Source organism: Myotis nattereri, assembly GCF_964212035.1.
Source record: "Myotis nattereri genome assembly, chromosome: 4".
Taxonomy (NCBI): Eukaryota; Metazoa; Chordata; class Mammalia; order Chiroptera; family Vespertilionidae; genus Myotis; species Myotis nattereri.
Window position 1 is genome coordinate 48087621 of NC_138079.1, and position 23134 is coordinate 48110754.

A 23134-nucleotide genomic window follows, 5' to 3' on the forward strand; every position below is an offset into this window, starting at 1 on the left:
CCAGGCTGGCAAGGGAGGGAAGTTAGGGGTGACCGGGCCAGCAGGGGAGGGCAGTTAGAGGTGACCAGGCCTGTAGGGGAGGGCAGTTAGGGGTGACTGGGCCAGCAGGGGAGCAGTTAGGCATCGATCAGGCTGGCAGGGGAGTGGTTAGGGGCGATCAAGCAGGCAGGCAGGCAGGAAGGCGAGCAGATGGGAACCAGCAGTCCTGGATTGTGAGAAAGATGTCCGACTGCCCGTTTAGGTATCGGGCCTAAACGGGCAGTCGGACATCCCTCGAGGGGTCCCAGATTGGAGAGGGTGCAGGCTAGTCTGAGGGACACCCCCCCCCGCCTGTGCATGAATTTTGTGCACTGGGCCTCTAGTCCTATCTAATAGAGAAACATGGTAATTAACCGTAACTTCGCTACCCTTCCCATTGGCTAATCAGCAAGATATGCAAATTAACTGCCAACCAAGATGGCGGCCGGCAGCCAGGCAGCTGAAGCGAACAGGAGGCTTGCTTTCTCCAGTGATGGAGGAAGCCAAGGTTCCCTGCCTGCCGCTGCTGGCCTCTGAGCTGCAGTCTAAGAAACAATGTTGCAATTATAGAAGCTAAACAATCCCCAGAAACCTGCTTTCAGCCAGCCGGGCCTCAGAGCTGAGCTGAAACATTGTTTCAATTATAGAATCCAAACAAACCGGAGGTCTCAGAGCTGGCGCCGAGCCTCAGAGCTAAAGCCAGCTCTCAGTTTCAGTGAAAGCCATAGAAGGTAAATAAATCCCAGAATAAAAGAAAAAAAGAAAAAAAGGAGAGGTTGGGAGCTTCAGTAACCCGCCAGCCTGAAAACGTCCCTCAGCCAATCACCCAGGCTGGCCAGGCACCCAAGTGGGACCCCCACCCTGATCTGGGACACCCTTCAGGGCAAACCAGCCGGCCCCCACCCATTCACCAGGCCTCTATCCTATATAGTAAAAGGGTAATATGCAAACTGACCCTAACAGCAGAAAGACTGGGAATGACTGGTCACTATGACACACACTGACCACCAGGGGGCAGACGCTCAATGCAGGAGCTGCCTTCTGGTGGTCAGGGGTCTCTCACATGGGAGGAGCTCTGCTCAGCCACAAGCCAGGCAGATGGCTGCCAGTACAGCGGTGGTGGCGGTAGCCTCTCCTGCCTCCTCAGCAGCGCTAAGGATGTCCGACTGCAGTTTTGGCCTGCTCCCCGCTGGCAAGTGGACATCCCCCAAGGGCTGCTGGGCTGCCAGAGGGATGTCTGATTGACATCTTAGGCCCAATCCCTCGGGGAGCGGGCCTAAGCTAGCAGGTGGTCATCCCCTGAGGGGTCCCAGAATGCGAGAGGGCACAGGCCGGGCTGAGGGACACCCCTCCCCCCCCCGAGTGCACAAATTTTTGTGCATTGGGCTTCTAGTATATATATAAAAGCCAAGCTACCGAAATGACTGGTCACTATGATGTGCACTGGGGCAGCCAACAAGGCCAGTCGGGGCCCTGTTCAGGCCCCCCAAACTGCCCTCATCCACTCCCACTGCCCCGGCCCCGATTGCCCCCATAGGGGCAGACAACCGGACCCCACCCATGCATGAATTTGTGCACTGGGCCTCAAGTATTGTAATAAAAGTTATGTGAATTTGGTCTCTCTCAAAATATTTTATTGTACAGTACTCACCTTTCTTGTGATAATGTGAGATGATACAATGTCTACGTGATGAGATGAAGTGAGGTAAATGACATAGGTGATGTAACTTAGTGTTAGGCTACTAGAAGGGTTACTTGAAAATAAGCACTGTGATACCTCAACAGTTGATCTGAGATGGCTCATGGGCAAGAAGCAGATACAGCATGGATCACTGGAAAAAGGGATGATATATGTCCTAGGCGGGATTTCATCACAGTACTCAAAATAGCATGCAATTTAAACTTATAAATTGTTTCATTTCTGGAATTTTCCATTCAATATTTCTGAACAGTGATTGACTTCAGGTAATTGGAAAACATAGAAAACAAAACCAGAGATAAAGGGATTTTGAACTATATTTTTGAAAATACATTTTTCATACTGTATTTTTGAAAATAGGTAATTAGTTGTCTGTTTTTGAGAAATGGTAAAGAAACCTTTTTGAGAATTTCTTTGGAAAGCAAATGACCTCTTAATATATGTGTTACAATCATTTAGATTTTAGTACTTAAAATATTTTCTTAATGTCTAGGTAGACACATAATCTTGTTTTTAATTTGTAGTTGAGTGTATTTTATTTAATTTCAATCAAGAATTCATGAAACAATTTTAATACTTTTTTTAAAAACTCAGGATCAAGAACAAGTACTCAATGATACAGTGGATGGAAAAGAAATATATAATACAATTCGTCGAAAAACAAAAGATGCCTTTTATAAAAATATTGTTAAAAAAGGTTACCTTCTAAAAAAGGGTAAGTGTAAACCTTAAGACTAAAGATTCAATTTCAGTATTTTGTTATTTAAATAGAAGCATTGTGCTTACATTGAGATATGTTACCTAATAAGTTGTTTTGACATGAATTATTCGTAATTGACCCTTGATTAGAGAGCTTTTAAAGTTTTAGGAAACAGCTTATGTATTTCCAATTGTCTTTAAGTCCTGAGGTCAGTTCCAGTGCTAGGCATTTGATTCTTTGCCTCGTTCTTACATCATAACACCACCCCCACCCCATTTTTTAAAAGAGAAACTTGGCATATTTATGGTATTATTTTATAGATTGGCCTCAATCTGACTTGAGAAATGTTAGGGGGCTGGAAGGGCACATGGTTACTGGAAGAGTTTTATTTTTAATTGTTGTGTGTGTTTTTATGACTGAAAAAATTACTCCTAAATAAAAAATTTTGAAGAGTTTATCATAATGAAATTTCCAAAAATATAGGTTAGATACCCTTGTCATTTACTCTGATTCATTAAAAAAGAAGCAATATAACAATATTCAGTTTTCTACAGGTAAATTATAAACATTTTCTCATTTTCTAAGGATTAGTATGTTATTTAAGCTTTGGAATAAAAATTAAAATATTTTCTTTTCAGTAATGATAATTTTTATGATTTTAATATGTATGACATCATTCATCATTTGGCTAAGGGAACTTTTCTTTTTCTAACAGGCAAAGGAAAACGGTGGAAAAATTTATATTTTATTTTAGAGGGCAGTGATGCCCAACTTATTTATTTTGAGAGTGAAAAACGAGCTACAAAACCAAAAGGATTAATAGATCTCAGTGTATGTTCTGTCTATGTTGTTCATGACAGTCTCTTTGACAGGTAAGAAATTGGTTTCCTGTTTCTTTTGTAACTGTTTTATTAATAAAAATAGTGGGTGTGTTCAGATCATTTCAAATAATAGAAAACCAATTTTGAGAGCCTTAAAATCATCCGAAGATATCAGATTTACTTTCTAGGATAATTTTTGTCTTCCTTACTTACTTCAGACTAATCTGTGCATAAAATTCTACTCCACTGTATTAGTTAGAACTTTGGAACAACATTTCCTATAGTAAGACTTGACCTGTGTATAGCATGTTTCTTCTCGGTCCCTATCACCAATCATTTGAGTGACTTACCCTGAGACTAGTTATTTTCACCCTATTTTATAACATTCTCTGTTAACTTAGTGCATCTGATAGTGGTAGGTGTATATTCATTTGTATTGTTAACTTGATAGGCGTGTTTCTAAGTAATGTGACATTGAGAAACAATCCTACTAATAATAGACAAACAGGGTAATTGACCGTACTTTCCCTACGCTTCCCATTGGCTAATCAGTGAGATATGCAAATTAATCGCCATCTGGTGGTTAATTTGCATATGTAGGCGGGACGTGGCGGAGCGAAGAGTGAAGGCGGCTCTGGCCGGAGCAAAGGCCTGGGTTCCCAGTGCCGAAGGAAAACCGGTGCAGGGAGCCAGGGGAAGGGGAGGCCTATTGCACGAATTTTTTCATGCAACAGGCCTTTAGTCTACACTAATAATAGACAAATATGTAAATTGACCACCCCTCTGCAATGCCCACAGCCAATCAGGAGTGAGTATGCAAATTAACCTGACAAAGATGGTGGGCCTGTGGGCAGTGCGCATGCACGCAGGTGCTGAGCAGCTGGGGGTGGGGTGGGAGAGCAGGCGGCTTGGGGGGCTTGGCAGAGCAGGAGAGCGGACAGAGAGCAGGCGGTTTAAGGGCTTGGGAGAGTGGACTGAGAGCAGGTGGCTTGGGGGTGTGAAAGCCCAGAGTGTAGGGAGCACCAGGAATTCTGGGAATCATAGTTCTGGTGGCAGCCCCTGGACCAGGAGTGGAAGCCCAGAGCGCGGGGAACACCAGGAACTCTGGGAATCATAGTTCTGGTGGCAGATGCATTGCGGGATTTCCTAGACCAGGGGTGGGCAAACTTTTTGACTCGAGGGCCACAATGGGACTCAGAAGAAGGAGCTGCGGCCGTATTTCCCGACGTTGCCATGTTAACACTGCTGCTGGTGAAGGGGCGGAGGGGAGAGCAAGAGAATCCTCCACTCTTTCGGCTCCGCGGGCCGGATAGAACAGCCGAACAGGCCGGATCCGGCCCGTGGGCTGTAGTTTGCCCACCCCTGGTCTAGACACTCGAGCAAAGTGATCCTGGAGCAAGTTACTCTTGCAGGTGGGGGATGGAGAGAAAGCAAAGGTGAGAGACATAAGTAAAGTCAGAGTGTCAAGGAAAAATTCAAAGGAAGATATCCTGCAACTTCTAGGAAATCTCCACCAATGGAACAAAGAAAAAAAAATGCCTCTATTATTCTGTGAGCAACAAACCACACTGGGTTGGGGTCTCAGACAATTCGCTCATATGATTGCAAAAACAGAAACTCCTGGATTGGAGAGGGCTCCCCTGAGGGCTCCCAGATTGGAGAGGATGCAGGTTGGGCTAAGGGACCACCCCCCCACCCCCCCACCTGCCTACCCACCCCCCTGCACAAATTTCGTGCACCGGGCCCCTAGTTGAAATATAAAAGTAATTGTTTTAGTAGGAGAATATCTCAGATTTGATAATAAAACATTTTTCTTACCCATATTTTAAAGTTTAGAAAAATATATAAAATGTATACACTACAGCTAAATCCTGAACATCACAAGGCAAATCCAGCTGTTGATTACATCTAGTTTTTTTGCTCAAGTACAAGAGTCTTTCTTTACCTTCCATCATCTGTATTATCAGTAATCCATTTTAGAATCTTTTTAGATATATTAACCATTCTTATTACTTACTGTTATGATTAATAAAACACAAAGCAATTAAAATGTTTTTAGCAACTTGTTTTTCTGCTGTAGGATGGCATTTCTAGTTTTATACTAACTAAATTGGTAAAACTACATGAGAGATACCTGTAGAGTGACAACTTCGTCATTTCTTTTTTCCAAATTGTTTTGGAGATCACAGTAGTGTTATTTATGAGTTTAAGAGATAGTCAGTTTTTTGTTTTTGTTTTTTGTTTTTGTATTTTTTTTTGATAGTTTTTTTAAATGGTTAAAATAGCTTTGTGAAATGCTGAACTGAATAGTTTCCCTACAGCAGCGCTTTTTGGAGTCTCAGCTAGTGTTTGTAATGTGAATCATTAAAAGTGGAGTAGAATATTAAGTATTTCACTAATTTATTTGACTTTGATACCCTCCCCCCTTTTTTCTGAACACTTCATAATATCCCATAAAAATAGCTGTTCCAAAAAGTAAACAAAAATAAAACACAAGGAAAAAAGTTTTGGTAAGACATCTGGCTCCTTTTCAGCTTTTTGCTTTGCCTTCCTTTGTGTGTGCTGGATTCTTTCTCACAGAGCAGTTTCCTTCATGGTACCAAGGTGACAAATAACATCAGAGAAAGGAGTGAGCATTCCCTCCAGATCTATTGAAAATCCAGAGAATAGGATTGAGCCACCTCTAGCAGTTTCTAGTCTTGGGTTCCCTGAGGTAGCAATAGAATGGAGACCATTGCGTGCCCAGCCCTACTACTGGAGGTCATCCCACCCAAACAGTGAGGATATTTTGTTCTATGGGGTATAAAATGGATGTCAGGGAGATAGTCACACTATAGCTTATTTGTGCTATCATTAGTTGCAAGAGGGAAGAGAATTTGGAGACTTAGCTTATTGAGATGAGTAATATGAAATAGGTGGTTTAAACTATTGAAGGATAAGTATGAATCCATTTAAGTAAGGCAGAGCTTCAGTATGTCATGAATAAGTTATAGCTGTTCTTAAAATATTAGTGGTTGTAAAAATTATAACACTTGAAGTTATATGGTTCTATAAACTGTTGAAATTCTTGTTTTATTGTGGCAAAAGAATTGGTACGTAACACTGTAGGCAGAAAGTTCTCTATAGAGGCCATACCTCAGTACTTCTCTGTGACTTGCTTATTGTATCACCCAGATACTCTGAATATTATTTTATTCACTGTTTTTTGTTGATCATCAATGTAGTTAACTTTCTATGTTCATGTTTAAAATTTAGTTTCATTTTGTTTTTCATACATTTTTTCTGTTAACACAGAAGTTAAAATTGCATTACTGTAAAATATGAGGGCTTTCTTGAAAAACATAACTAATTTATATATTTTTCATTATGTTATGTTATGATTGACTTTAATGTACAAATATTTATTTTCCCACCATACCATAAAGGCAATTTTGTGCTTAAAACTGGCAAGTCATTAAATTCACAAGATAGAAATAATAGTCTTAATTTTAAAAATCCAACCCATTAAGTAGGCCACTTAATAAGAAATGCATAGAATTTAGATAAAGTCCAATAAATATTGTCTTCCTCAGCTTAAATATTGCATAATAGTTACTGAATAAATCATCGGTGCCAAGTACATTGTGCTGGCACCATACTGCTAAAGAACTGTGAGCTTCAAAAACACCAGTCTCTCTCTCCTCCCTTCCCCTAATCCTCTCCTCTCATATTTCTGTTCCTGCAGTATCAGGTTAACACTTGTTAAGAGATCCTGCAATTACAGCTAAAGCTAAAGCCAAATATGCTTCATAGAGCTGGAGAGCTGCTTGTTTTATCAGTCTGCATGAAAACTGCCAACTCTGTGTTTGAGACCAAAAAGCAAAAGAACTAGAAGAGATACCATACCACTTTCAAATGCTAATAGATTGTGTTCTGATTACGATTGTCAGTAAATGAATTGATGAGTCGAAAGGTACAGCGAATACATTTTCACTGCAGACTTGGAAGTAAATTATTGGGCATTCAAAGAAACTAGGAAGATATTATGGAAATAGTATTTTAAGTTTCTGATGATAAGGCTTCATGATAGAAATATTTAAAAGATTTACATCAAAAATTATTCTGGAAAATAAGCAATACAGAGATGCTCTGATATGTAATAGTTTGTATACTTGAATTCCATATGAAATAATATTTTTACATAGAACCTAATAAAATCCATGCTGCGTTAGCTGCATGTTTTTAGTTTTATGGGAAGAAATGGGATCAGTATACCACTGTCCTGTTTGATATCAGAGTATATAAGCTATCTAAAGCAGCGGTCACCAACCTTTCGGACCTCACAGACTACTGGTTGGCGACCACTGATCTAAAGTTTATGATCTAGGAAAAAGAAAACTTTGATGAGTGATTCTCACTTTGCAGATTTATTGAAGAATGGGTAAACTTCCTCAAGTTGGAAGTACAGCACAAAAAGATACTAACATGTTCTGAAAGTTTTTGGATTCAAAGCAGAAATTCAACTTTGGAAAAGTGAGGTTAAAAATGCCTCACTAGTAATACTTATAATTTGAATAATATGAATCTTAAAGAATTATTAAGATCAATAAAGCAACAGCTATATAGTTTGAGGAAAGGCTTTACCATTATTTTGATGAACTTTATATTAACATGCAACTGGATTGAAAACCCGTTTGTAGTATCAAAAGAAAGGTCAACGTTAGATTTGCCAAGTAAAGAAAAGACCTTCTGGAGTTGAAAGATCAGATCTTTTAAATGCAATTTTAAAAGACATAATTATTCCTATTCTGGTTAATGATATTAAGAAAGGTGTTTCTGTCAGGTAGTGTAAAGCAGTAAATACACATTTACCATTTGCTACCAAATCATCACTTGCTTATTGTGCAGTTTCTTGTTGAAAGTGACTCAAGAATTTGAAGACATTTGTAAAAGTCTGGGTCAAGAATTTTATTTAATGACTAGAGGCCCGATACATGAATTCATGCATGGGTGGGGTCCCTTGGCCTGGCTGGCAATCGGGGCCATTTGGGGCCATCTCACCCAGTCCTGATGGGGGTCAGCTTGCCGGGAGGAGGGACTGCGGGAGGTTGGCTGACTGTGGGAGGTTAGCTGTGGGAGCGCACTCCTGCATTGAGCAGCTGCCCCCTGGTGGTCAGGGCGTGTCATAGCTATCTGCTGGTTGTCCAGTTGTAACAGTCGCTTAGGCTTTTAATATATAGACTAGTGGTCTGGTGCACGAAATTCATGCACGGGGGTGGGGGGGTGTCCCTCAGCCCGGCCTGCACCCTCTCCAATTTGGGACCCCTCAGGGGATGTCCAACTGTCGGTGTAAACTGGCAGTTGGACATTCCTCTCGTAATCTGGGACCGCTGGCTCCTAACTACTCACCTGCCTGCCTGCCCAATCACCCCTAACCACTCTGCCTGCCGGCCTTCTTGCCTCCAACTGCCCCCCTACCCCCCTGCTGGCCTGCTCATCCCCAACTGCCCCCCCCCCCCGCACCGCTGTTCTGATTGTCCCCAACTGCCCTCTCCAGCTGGCCTCATGGCCCCCAATTGCCCGCCTTGGCCAGTCTCCTGGTCTAATTAGCATATTACCCTTTTATTAGTATAGACTAGGGACCCGGTGCACAAAATTCATTCACTGGGGGTGGGGGGGGTTGGTCCCTTAGCCTAGCCTGCCCTCTCTCACATTCTGGGAGCCCTCAGGGGATGTCCTACTGACGGTTTAGGCCCTCTCCCTCCTCCCCTTGGGGAGCAGGCCTAAGCCGCAGTCTGGCCTCACTTTGTGGGAGGCGACTGGGCTGATCAGGGGAAGGCACCAGCCCCATCACCCCACTGCTGCAGCCACTGCCAATCACCGCAGCCACAAAGGTGTTTTCATCAACACGGACTCCAGTCCCTTCACCATGAAAAAATGACAACTTTCTTTAGGCATTTTCAAGATGTGTCTTCCATAGGATATGAAATTTCTTTATTTTTTTATCCTTACCTGAGGATATGTTTCCATTCGTTTTTAGAGAATGTGGAAGAGAAAGGGTAAAACAGAAACATCAAAGTGAGAGGAACTCTGATTGGTTGTCTCCTGCATGAGCGCTGACCTGGGCCCCAGCCAGGGAAGAGCCTGCAACCTAGGTACACGCCCTTGGTCAGAAATGAACCCAGACCCTGTGGTAGGCAGGCCGAGGCATTATCTACTGAGCCAAATCAGCCAAGACAGGATGTGATATTTCTTAGACCCTCCAGCAGCAGACCTTCGTATTTTTCTCCAGGAGTGAGGTGGAAAAACCCTATATCACCTTCTTGGATTCTTATTACCCAAGTTACTAAGAATATTACCAGTGGCATACAGGGAGCTTAGCCAATGAGCGGTCAGAAAAGGTGTTTCCTTTGTAGTTCACACGGATCCCCAGCTTGGCCCCTGCCCAGGCCTGAGGCCTTAGGCCAGGCATTAGGCCTGAGCAGGGGACCCCAAGTCCCGGGCGATTGCCGGCTCCGCCCATGCCCAGGCCTCAGGCCTCTGGCTGGGGCGTTAGGCTTGGGCAAGGGACCCGCAGCCTGCTCTGATAGCAGGTTCCGCCCATGCCCAGGCCAGAGGAGCGTCAGGCCTGGGCAGGGGACTCCCAGGCAGCTCCGATCGCCTGCCCAGTCCTAAGACCTCTGGTCGGGGCCTTAGGCCTGGGCAGGGGACCCCCAGCCCGCTCCGATCAAAGGCTCTGCCCCTGCCCAGGCCTCAGGCTTCTAGCTGGGGCGATCACTGGCTCCCCCTCCCTGGGTGGCATCTGGTGCTGCCCGCCCCACCTGCAGTATGCAAATTTAACGGCCATCTTTGTTGGGTTAATTTGCATACTCTTCTGATTGGCTGGTGGGCGTAGTGAAGGTACAGTTAATTAGCATCTTTGTCTTTTATTAGTGTAGATGTAGATACCAAGTCTAAACTTACTATGGAAAAGTTATATCCATGGGAAGTAACACAAGTTTTTCTGTTGTTTTTTTTTTAATGTTTAATTTCTTTATTGGTTAAGGTATTACAAGTGTGTCCTCATCCCCCCCCAATAACCCTCAACCTCCCCCCTTCCCCACATTCATGCTCTCATACCCCTATTGTCCATGTCCATTGGTTTGACTTATATGCGCACATACATATCCTTTGGTTGATCTTTTCCCCTTACCCCCACCCTCCCCTACTTTCCCTCTGGGGATTGATAGTCTGATCACTGTTTCTCTGTCTTTGGATCTGGCCCTGTTCATCAGTCTATGTTGTTCTCTGTAATCCACAAATGAGTGAGATCATGTGGTATTTATCTTTCTCTGACTTTCTTATTTCACTTAACATAATGCTCTCCAGTTCCATCCATGCTGCTGCAAATGGCAAGAGTTCCTTCTTTTTTTTTTTACTGCAGCGTAGTATTCCATTGTGTAGATATATCCATGGGAAGTAACAAAAGTTTCTTATTTTAAAAAGTGGTGTTTTTTCCCCCGAGGTATGCCAGTTTACCATCTCAACTGTATTTGTGTGTGCATTACTGTAAAATAGTTGGGAAATTCCAAGAAATCCTGAGTTGAATGCCAAGGAAAACAGCATCTGTAACATATATTTCAAGGAAGTGAAAAGATACCTCTACCAGATAATAGGACTAGTGAAAAACAGGGTAATACCAAATTATGTATCAGAAAATGGACATATAGCACAAAGGAGGAATTGTGGATAAATGCTGTTATCTTTTTCTTTGTTGTATTATCAAATATATGGCAGGCATTGAACATTTCTTGCATTTTGCAAGCATAGAATCCAGTACACTGATGGACTTTCAGCATTAAGGTGCAGTCTAATGTGAAGTTAAAGGCAGCCCTCTGCAATAGATGTGATGGTATGCATGTTCAGGAATGTTGTGAAGGAATTGCTCATTTGGCTGTTTTCCTGTCCACTCTGATTGCACAGCTGCACAAATTTTTCAGATTATTTTCAATATTAAGAGGTCTTTTAGTCTCTATTTCTTTATATGAAGCTTCTGACTCTTAATATTGCTTTACTTTATTAAAATTTTTTTTTGTTTTTAAACGTCTCCTGAGGATACTTTTCCATTGCTTTTTAGAGAGTGAAAAGGAGCAGAGAGACACAGAGAAACATTCATGTGAGAGAGACACATCAACTGGCTGCCTCCCACACGCATCCCCACCAGGGCTAGGAATCAAAAGACACCTGTCCTTAACTGGGATCAAATCTAGGATCCTTCAGTCCACAGGCCAACACTGAATCACTGAGCCAAACTGGCCAGGGCTATTTTTTAAATTTTTATTTACTTTATGGTGGTGGTATTGGTAACTAAAATTATATAGGTTTTGGTGTACAATTCTATAGCATATCATCTTTATATAGTTTTATGTGTTCACCACCCAAATTCAAGTCTTCTGTCACCATTTATCTCCCTTTACCCTTTTACACTGTTTTACTTTAAATAACCATTTCAGGGCACAAGTTAAAGACATTTCAAAGATACAGAGCTATTGTATTGAAATATATGTGGGAACTTTTACATCTTTATCTTTATACTATTGCAGTATTTGTTTTCATTAAGGTTTTTTTGCTGGATATTAAATTTGAGGTTGGCAATTATGTTCTTTCAGCATTTTAAAGATTGTTTTCTGCCCTGCAACATTTTTGTTTTCATTCTAATTGTTTCTCTTTTAGAGATAACGTATCTCTCTTTTTTTCCTCTCTCTCTTCAAGGTACTGTCTTTTTCTTTTCTCTGGATGCTTTGACATGCGTTCCTTATCTTAGATTTTTAGCAGTTAAACCAAAATGTGCCTACAGTAATTTTCCTTTAAAATTTATCCTAATGTTTGTAGAACTTATTCATTAACCTCAGACCTGTTGTCTATTGCCAGTTTTAGAAAGTTCTTGGTCAGTAGCTCTCTAAATAGTCTTCCACATTATCTTTCATCTTCTGGGAGTTGTGCTGCACATTATATCTTCTTACTATGTCCATTTGTCTGTTATATAGTTTTCTATGCTTTTCATCATTTTTCCTTCTCTATGACTTAGGCTGGATTTTTTTCTGATTTGTCTTTCAGTTCACTAATCCATTCTTTTAAAATTTAATGCATTTATTAAGTCTTAATTTAATTGATTTTAGAGTGAGAGGAAGGGAGAAAGGAAGGAGAGAGAGAGAGATCAATTGGTTGTTCCACTTACTTAGGCATTCATTGGTTGCTTCCTGTATGTTCCCTGACCCAAGAGAGAACTCACGACCTTAGCATATCTGGATGACACTCTAACCAATGGGGCTACCCAGCCAGGATCTCCATTTAATTCTTTTATAGAGCTAGTTAGCTGGAAAAATTCTCTTGTTATCTATCTCCTTGAACATTGTAATTACAGTGTTTGAAAGTTCATATCCAACCTCAATATCTGATTATGTGGCTTTTTGGCCCTATGAAGTGTGGCTCTTCCACAAAATACCACATGCGGGCACACATACAGTGCAATTGAAACTTTGTGGCCCATGCGCAGAAGTTGGTTTTCAGCCTGGGCGAGTCTATTTGGAAGAAGTACTGTTGATATTTGGCTCTGTTGACTAATGAGTTTGCCGACCACTGTCCTAGACACTAGAGCAAAGTGAGCCTGGAGCAAGTTACTGTTGTGGTGGAAGATGGAGGGAAAGCAAAGGTGAGAGACATAAGTAAAATCAGAGTGTCTAGGAAAAATTAAAGGGAAGATATCCTAGAACTTCCAGGAAATCTCCACCAATGAAGCAAAGAAAAAAAAATGCCTCTATTATTCTGTGAGCAACAAACCACACTGGGTTGGGGTCTCAGACAATTCGCTCATATGATTGCAAAGACAGACAGAAACTCCCAGATTGGAGAGGGTGCAGGTCGGGCTGAGGGATCCACCCCCCAGTGCACGAACCTTCGTGCACTGGGACGCTAGTAAAATTATAAACAAGAAAATGAAAATTGACCCATCTACTCAGAGATAACCACTAAGAACATTTTTGGTCTACAAATATGTTTGTAGTCTTTTTCCAGTGCAGATAAATGTATATTTTATATCATCCTGAATCAATACATTTAGTAACATTTTATTTGCTTTTAAAAAGTGTTTAGAATAGCTATGTGAAATTCTAACATTTTTGCTTCAATTCCTTTGTAAGTTTTCTATTTCTAATGTCCTTTAAAATTAATTTATACAGTAGCTTTAAAGTTTTTAAACTTTGACAGATAAATAAAATTTTAAAAATTTTTGTCTAAAAAGTTTTCTAAAATATATGCAACGGACATTTTCTTTTTAGTAATGACCTGGTACAATGGAGAATTTCTCTAAGAGTTATGTTAATTTTATATAAATTATTTAATATATTGTGATTTTTTTTTAAGTAGTTTATAAGTTTTTTAAGTTAATAGTACTTTTTGTTAAGCTGCCTAATAACTTTTTTGTTTGTATTTAAAGGCCAAACTGTTTTCAGATAGTAGTTCAGCACTTTAGTGAAGAACATTACATCTTTTACTTTGCAGGCGAAACTCCAGAACAAGCAGAGGTAAGTTAATTGTTTCTTCAGTGTAAACATTTAGCCCATGTTTTCTTTAATTTATTTTTCAATTACAGTTGACATTAATTCATACACACACACACACACACACACACACACAGAGAGATTAGAAATTTATATACTTCACAAGCCTTTGTTTTGTGATAAAAAGGATGTTTGAAATGTAATCATCTTTTTATTTTAAGGAATGAGATCTTTCAGGTATAAAACTTATTTTTTTAAAGAAATGCAGAAAAACACAGTGAAGGGTTATTATAAATGAAAACTCCATTTTAAATTGGCCTTTAAATATTCTGTGATGTTGAGTCCAACTGAGAATGCTTATTTAAAATCCTCTTCGCGGAAAGGTTATAGATATTCTCAGTACAATCAAAAGGTAAGCCAGTTAGTTTTGCTCACAAGTGTTGTTATTTTTCACTGGTTGAATTCCATATCCAAAAACAGAAGTTCGGTCATCAGAAAGAAAACTATTTTAGGAATTTTTTATAAGTCTTAAGTATAATGTCTGCTTTTTGGACTAGCCAATGATCTATTTGCAATGCCCTTCTAAAAACCTTTAGTGTATAACTAATACTATGAAGAAATAATGTTTTTTAAAAAATTCCTTTTAAGATATTTTGAGTTTTTTGAATCATATTTCCTGTTTTTTAGTGGTATTTTGTGAAAATATGGCTATATTTCTGCTTCTATTCTATGGAAGGAACTTGAAGGTGGTTAAGAGGTCAAAGAAAGCAACTACTTTGTAAGCAACTTCGTTGGAAATAGAAGATAATTTGCCTTTGAGGCAGATGCTGTGGATGCTTTCATAATTTATGAAAATATCCATTAAAAATTATGAAAATATCTTAGACTCTAGAATAACTTGATAAATGAAACATTGTTTTATGACTCATAATCAAGTCATATTTCAAATCTTTGCAAGATATCTCAAATACTCAGCATATAACACAAAAACATTTTATATGTATATATCCCTAATTTTTTATTAAACGTAGATGAAAAAGTGGGGCTCAAAACATTTGGTAACCTTTTTTTAAATATTAGAAATTGAATTGGGAAGGAAATTTAAACTTTACTATCCCATCTTCTAGTTATTTTACCGTGTCCTCTTTCTAAATAAAGATGTGTTACATACCTTGATATTTCAGTATGTTTTGCATGTCTCACCGAGCTGTATGAATAGAACATTTTATTATTGCATTTTTATATACTTTTTCTATATTCTGTATTTCCAAATACTAGTGTCCAAAATACCACTGATATTTCCAATTTTCATTACTTTGGTGGCTCTCTTCTGGTTACTCTCTGCTATTTCTTTTAAAAAATTGATTTCAGAGAAGAAGGGAGAGGGAGAGATAGAAACATCAATGATGAGAGAAAATCATTGATTGGCTGCCTTCTGCATGCCCCACACTAAGGATCAGTCCTGCAACCCAGGCATATGCCCAGACTGGGAATCATACTGTGACCTCCTGGTTCATAGGTCAACTCTCAACTACTGAGCCGTACAGGCTTGACCTCTCTTCTATTCCTAAAAGCTGTAATAATTGATCTTAATTTGCTCCTACTATAAAGATGTTCTCTAAACACTGACAAAGTTCAGGTTCATTGAAATAGCCTACAAATTAAAGAAATAATTGAGTAAAGCAATGGTATATAGAGCTTTCTAGAAACATGTACTCCAAAGTGAAATATTTAGATTTATTTTTCATAGATGTAAAATTTCTCTCTCTCCAGAGCACTAGATGGGTTAAACATTTTTAAAGGTAGCTATAATTTAATTTGAATATTCGGGTAAACATTTTAAAATCTAATGTTATATTTCAAACACATATATAACCCAGATACCCTTATACATGTCTACTTATATCATAGTCTAATGTTGAAGATTAAAATGCTTGTCATCAAATTAGTCATCACATTATCCACTGGTTTTGCAGGCAGCCCTCCTTTCATAAAATACGTCAAGTAAATTCTGCTTTAGGTATTTCAAGTGTAACAGCTTACCTATTCAAAAATATTTTGGTTAATTAATGTACCCTTCTTTGTACACTTAACATTAATTTAGAAAATCTACAGAAACACAAGTTTTTCAGAATTAAACTTTTTTAAATCATTGTTTTACTTTATTGGGGTACAAACATATTGCAGTACTGTGAGCTTAAAAAATGGCAATCTCAAAAAGGAAAGAATATTGAATTAACAAATTGATGATTGGAAATTAAACTGTACTACAGTATATTTCTTTGAACTGTTGTTATTTCTTGTAGGATTGGATGAAAGGTCTGCAGGCATTTTGCAATTTACGGAAAAGTAGTCCAGGGACATCTAATAAACGCTTGCGTCAGGTGAAACTTAATTTTCTTTGATTTGTGACTGTCACATTTTGTTTTATCACTTTGTTCTTTATTTTTATTACATTATGAACTGTTTGGGGCAGTATTTCAGATACTTTATAGAGTTCTTAAGAGAAATTAATTTTGTCAGGCAATTTAAAGCTCCCACTTGCTTCAGTAGCAGGAGAAATAGTTATTTCCTTACGAAAGAGAATTTTCTTTATATACCTGCTGGGCATATAATGGCATCTTTTAAATACATTACCAAGGGTGTTTTTTTCCCCTCCACTCAAAATAAAAATACCAAACCAACAGTAACAGAAACTATTCTGTTGGGCACTTTTATTTTCTTTTTTCCTTAAAAATGCCTATTTCAAAAATGTGGAACTAAAAGTACTTATTGAAAAAATCATCTTCCTTGAATTACTAATCCCAATAATTTTTCATTTTATAGAATTTATTTTTGAAATGTCATTTCATAACTCTTAGATAGTATCCTATACTATCTTAATTGAAACATTAACATGTCCTGTATGTTCATTCATAGAGAGTTAGGCTAGGCTCTTTCTTTCAAAGTGTATAAAGTCAACTTTATATTCTCCGTTTCTTTTGCTTTTTTTTTTTTTTTTATAGTTATCCCTAGATAATTGGTTAAATATCAAGAAATTTTAACATTCTTGATTTTCGGGGTGATTTTAGTACAGTGTTTATTGACCAAAGTTACTCGTGTTTTATTTATAGGAATTTTCCAATAAGCTTGATGATTTGAACATATTGTTCTATTGGAAATGGATATTAATATTTAGATTACTATTTTATATCATCCCCTGTACCAACAGACTGACTCCACAAGGAAATTTATACACATAATCACTATGTGCTCTCAAAACATATGTTAACATTTTGTAAGCAATGGAAAAGCATGTTGAATTTTTACAGATTGTCTTGTGTGAAATTTTAGCCATGAAATTATCATTTATAGGTATAATATAATATGCTATAGCTAATAGCTCTTGAAACCCTCATGTCAGGTACTCTACTATGTGCTTTACACATATTATTTTGAATCTTTACAGCAACTTGCAGTGTAAACTTTGTTTTAATTTTATGTCTGAGGAAGGTGAGGCTCAGATAAGCAACTTTCCTAATGCAGGTAATAGGTGGCAGGAGGGAAAAGAAGACGTGATACTAGAAGGTATCTGGTCTAAGTTTTGGCATCAAAACTAACAAATATCTATTCTTTTTTGGATCTGTTTCCTTTTCTGTAGAATGAAAAGGTAGAGTGTGTTTTAAAAATACTTTATAACTGTGGAATTCTTTTCGAAATTAAATCTTTCAATGAGCATTATGTAACAAATAGGATTTTGATTTGAGTTGTGACAGTTTACTTATGTTAATAAAGATTCCTTTTCCTTTTCTCTGAACCATGGTTTTATATTAAAAGGTATATTTCACTTTCTGCAAGAATATAATTAGAGGAATAACTTGTAAAACAAAATTACAGTTATAGTAATTGCTTTAGAAACTTAATGCATAATATTTGAAATCTGGTGTAACAATTTTTTTGCTTTCTTTAGGTCAGCAGCCTTGTTTTACATATTGAAGAAGCCCATAAACTCCCAATAAAACATTTTACTAATCCATATTGCAACATCTACCTGAACAGTGTCCAGGTAGCAAAAACTCATGCAAGGGAAGGCCAAAACCCTGTATGGTCAGAAGAGTTTGTCTTTGAGTAAGTCTTGTTTTATCGTTACATTAAATCATTTTCTTTTATCATACTGCATTTTCATTCCTTACTTTTTCTTTATTATGTATGTATGTATGTATGTATGTATGTATTTATTTTTGTTTCTGCATCTAAACTGTCAGAATAGGGCACCAAGTCCAGTCATTTTGATAGTACTTCCCCCTCCTTCCCCCCCCCACACACACTTTTTTTTTAGTAATGTGCTATGTCCTTTGTTTTCCACCTAGTAATTAATATGAATTAGCATTTAGTGACAAGTCCTAAACCATTTACTAACATACAAATATAAAATGTTACGAAGGTTTCCAGGATTTACCTGAGGAGGTTATAAAGATGTTAGGGAAAGTGTAATTTACTGGTCTATATTCCCATATACCAAGCAATAAAACATTTTGAATCTAGTTGTAAATCTAACATATTCAGGTTGTTTAGTAGCAAACTAGGAGCCTTATTGGATACTAGAAATAAATGAATTAAATAGCTTAATGCCAGGACATTTTGTTAATTCTATTTCTTTTTGCTCTTTTAGTGATCTTCCTCCTGACATCAACAGATTTGAAATAACTCTTAGTAATAAAACAAAGAAAAGCAAAGATCCTGATATCTGTAAGTTGATACAGAAATTTCTTTCTAAACTAAAAGACAAACATGTTTTGTGTACTTTTAAAATCCATAATGTACTATAATAGAAAATGGAAATTAAAAATAGAAGTACAAGTAGTATAATTTGAGGTAGTTTTTTTGTACTTCTAAAAATAATTGATATGACTAAATTATACATACTCTAAACTGAAGCCCTTAAGATTAAATTACATATCTATTCACCCTCCCCTTCCTAATGAGTAGGAAGAACAAGAAAACAGTGAAAGTGGTCATCTTTCTGTTGTTCTTCCCCTATCCCTTCTTACCCTTTTTAGGTTTTTCCTTTTCTACTTTGCAAGTAAGTGGGAAAAAGCACTCTATTTAAAACACTTTTTTCTATATACACGAGTGTACTATTTGTTCACTTTTTCCCTGCCTGTTGCTGAAACAGGTGGCAGTGGGATTTAGCATTTCACATATCTGTGAATTAGGTTAATACCTTCTTAAAAGTCATGTTTAGAGAAAGAAGTGCTTTGTATTAACAGATAGGTCCAAGCCTGAATCTTTCTCTATAAAATGTTTACTTTATTTCCCTAATAATGCCTGTATCCTAAATCATTGCCTGTAACAGAGTTTGACACATAGTAGACATTCAAGAAATGAATGAAGTAAATATTAAATGAAGTAAACTTCTTTAATAAAAGCATTTAACACTGTAGAGAAGGCAAAATATCAGAATAATTTACGTGTACGACTAATTTATAATGTCATCTTTTTAGATAGTAATCATTTGATGTTTTTCTATCCAAGTATTTATGCGCTGCCAATTGAGCCGGTTACAGAAAGGGCATGCCACAGATGAATGGTTTTTGCTCAGCTCCCATATACCATTAAAAGGTATTGAACCAGGATCCCTGCGTGTCCGGGCACGATATTCTATGGAAAAAATCATGCCAGAAGAAGAATACAGCGAATTTAAAGAGGTAATCAGTTATTTACCAGTCTACTTATTTTTTACAGCATTAACAGAAATATTTAACATTTAATAAAAGATCCATTAAGTGTAATAATTCCATAGCTTAGTGTCACACTAACAGACAAAAGAGGGTTGAACACCCTTTGGTAGTATGAGGTTAGTCTCAGGAAACAAAAATATGTAGGCTACAAACTTATTCTTTTTTAAATAAATTTTTTCAATACAACATATTTGTAAATACCTTGTCTAATAAAGAGGGAATTTGCTAATTGAACCTCATGCCGTTGCAAACATGGCAGCATCCACAGCCAATAAGGAAGGAATATGCTAATTGACTATCCTGCTCTGAAAGACGGTGGTGCCCACAGCCAATAAGAAGGAAATATGCTAATTGACTGCCACGCCCTCAAGGATGGTGGCACCCAGTCCCCTCAGCCCCCCAGCCGCCCGTGGTTTACACTGCTGGCAGTGGCAGCAGCAGAGGTGTGATGGTGTCGCCTTCCTCTGATGGCCGGGTCGCCTCCCGCCCCTGAGGGCTCCCAGACTGTGAGAGGGGGCAGGCCGGGCTGAAGGACACCCTCCTCCCACCCCCCCAGTGCATGAATTTTCATATACTGGGCCTCTAGTAAGAACGTAAAAGAACATATTTTGTTAATCTCACTGCGAATGCGTAATGCTGTACTTTCAACAATCTTTCTTGATGTCATTTTTAGCTTATACTGCAAAAGGACCTTCATGTAGTCTATGCTTTATCACATGTGTGTGGACAGGATCGAACACTACTGGCTAGCATCCTACTGAGGATTTTCCTTCATGAAAAACTTGAATCATTGTTGCTATGTACACTAAATGACAGAGAAATAAGCATGGAAGGTACAGTATGGATGTGTTAATGTGATACTTTTAAAAATTTGGTCAACACTTAGATTTTAAATAGCAAATATATGTGGATTCTATGTTAGAATATATTAAACAGTTTAATCATCTTGCAAAATAAATTATTTTTTCCTTTATTAAAAATTAGTTAGAATGCCAGTTCTGATTCTTGTGCTGGCTTGGTATGGGTGGTGGTTATTTTAATACAAGTTTCTGTCATGACGAATTAGTATTAGAAGTCATAAGAAAGTGACTTCTGTGTGCAGATCAATGACTTCTAGTCCTTTATTAAGAACAGTGTGATATACATACTATGTTCTTTTACTTTTTACTTACTAATTTATTGCACAGAAATTGGTGCCAGCTGAATTTCATTTCTAAATTCTACAGATAAGTAGTTCCTGGGCACTATAGCTAGGCACACAGTGCTTTGTAACAGCTTACAAATATGTCAGAATAATAACTTCTAGCCAGCACTTTGACTCAGTGACAGTGTTTGCCTCTAGGCTCCCCCAAATAAACTGTAAAATCTAAAACTATTTACTTTTAATCATAGAAAATGTAATATACAGATGTGTCAGGAAAGATCAAGTGGTGATATGTATTTTACACTGGCAATATTTGTGTTTTTTAGAATTTTATTTAAATCACTATTGGCCCAGTGCATTAATTTCATGCACATCAAAAGGGAATTATTTAGCCCTAACCAGTTTGACTCAGTATATAGAGCGTCGGCCTGCGGACTGAAGGGTCCCAGGTTCGATCCGGTCAAGGGCATGTACTTTGGTTGTGGGCACATCCCCAGTAGGGGGTGTGCAGGAGGCAGTTGATCGATGTTTCTCTCTCATTGATGTTTCTAACTCTCTATCCCTCTCCCTTCCTCTCTGTAAAAAGTCAATAAAATAAATTTTTTAAACAAGGAATTAGAGGAAATATTTTAATATTGCTATTTGCCCTTTCTCTATAATAGAAGTGTCAGAGATGAAAGAAAATTAGTAAAATGTATATCAAAATCTCCCTCTTGTCAGAGTCTGGGGCGCACTGCAGGATCCAGAGTCAAGTCCCTGTCCACCCATGCGCACCTCAAAATTGCACAAGACCCAGATTGGGCTGGCCCCACCCCCGTCAAGCCCTGCAGGGTGGGGGGAGGAGCCTCAGGTCCCCTGGCCTGGCGCAAGGGTGCAATGAACATTTGCATATTAGCTTTTTATTATATAGGATTAGTAACCATGTTTTAGGCTCATACATTAATTTGGGGGTTTTATGTTAACTAGTCTAAACCTTTTTTTTTTTTTTTTTTGGTATGAACACGATAATAGTAATCCCTTCTCCTGTTTATAATCTAATGCAATAATAGATATAGTAGGTCCTCGGGTTACATTGGAGATCCGTTCCTATGGCACAGCATAACGCGATTTTCGCCTTAAGTTGGAACCCACCTACATAAGCACCTACGTCACTCACATGGAGCACATACACAGCAGTAATGAAGTGAAACAACAGTTAAAATAGTTTAAAAGAAAGATAACAATTCCTGACCTTTACTTGTGGTAAATAAATAATGGAAAACATAAAGCACATATGTACATACATCGAAATGATGGGACTTTTTCTTTTTTTAATATATTTTATTGATTTTTTACAGAGAGGAAGGGAGAGAGAGAGTTAGAAACATCGATGAGAGAGAAACATTGATCAGCCGCCTCCTGCACATCTCCTACTGGGGATGTGCCCGCAACCCAGGTACATGCCCTTGACTGGAATTGAACCTAGGACCTTTCAGTCTGCAGGCCGACGCTCTATCCACTGAGCCAAACCGGTTTCGGCGGGATTTTTTTTTTTTTATAAACTAATGGGAAATGGCGATGTAACCACGAAACAACATATGTCGAGTCTGATGTAACCTGAAGACTGTCTGTATTAGCTTTTTGAAGACTTAAGTCTATAGAATATAGGATGTCATTATAATCAGTACTTTAATGCTGGATGGAAATAAGCATACTTAAATGGTTAAAATCATTGAAGTAAAAATGAATTTATTTAATTTCTAGTCGGTTCACATTAGTACAGTTATTTACAGATAACCTTTTAATATATTTATGTAGATGAAGCCACTACCTTATTTCGAGCCACAACACTTGCAAGCACCTTGATGGAGCAGTATATGAAAGCCACTGCTACACAATTTGTCCATCATGCTTTGAAAGACTCCATTTTAAAGATAATGGAAAGCAAGCAATCTTGTGAGGTATGACAAACAGCATATTTTAATAGGTAATACTTTATAGTTAACTAGAGGCCTGGTGCATGAATTCATGCACAAGTGGGGTCCGTTGGCCTGGCCTATGGGATTGGGCCAAAACCAGCTCTCTGACATCCCCCGAGAGGTCCCAGATTGAGAGAGGGCACATGCCAGGTCAGGGGACCCCACAGGTGCACGATTGGGGCCGGGGAGGGTCATGGGAGGGCTCCAAGGTGTGTCCAGCCCGTCTCGCTCAGTCCTGATTGGCCAGACCCCAGCAGCAAGCTAACCTACCAGTCAGAGCATCTGCCCCCTAGTGGTCAGTGCACATCATAGTGACTGGTCAACTGTCTGCCCCCTGGTGGTCAGTGCACATTATAGTGAGCAGTTGAGTGCCTTAGCATATCATTAGCATATTACACTTTGATTGATTGAACGGACGACTGGACACTTAGCATATTAGGCTTTTATTATATAGGAAGGATTACATTTTAAAGGAACTACATTAGCTTTCTAAAATTATCAGAGCAGTTATACCTGTTGTACTACTACTTTTGGAAAATGTTACCTAAAACAGATTT

At 38.5% G+C, this 23134-nt stretch overlaps 1 protein-coding gene across 1 annotated transcript in view; it reads left to right on the top strand.

The window, feature by feature from the left end:
- Positions 1-23134, top strand: part of RASA1 (RAS p21 protein activator 1) — a gene marked incomplete at its 5' end in the record, with an annotated part of 144733 nt that overhangs the window by 84149 nt on the left and 37450 nt on the right. Inside the window, 9 exons of the mRNA XM_081089009.1 lie at positions 2312-2432; positions 3133-3289; positions 13692-13779; positions 16062-16139; positions 17705-17862; positions 18407-18483; positions 19270-19442; positions 20149-20308; positions 22417-22559. Coding sequence (XP_080945135.1) covers positions 2312-2432; positions 3133-3289; positions 13692-13779; positions 16062-16139; positions 17705-17862; positions 18407-18483; positions 19270-19442; positions 20149-20308; positions 22417-22559 — 1155 coding nt within the window. The remainder of the gene's footprint in view (positions 1-2311; positions 2433-3132; positions 3290-13691; positions 13780-16061; positions 16140-17704; positions 17863-18406; positions 18484-19269; positions 19443-20148; positions 20309-22416; positions 22560-23134) is intronic.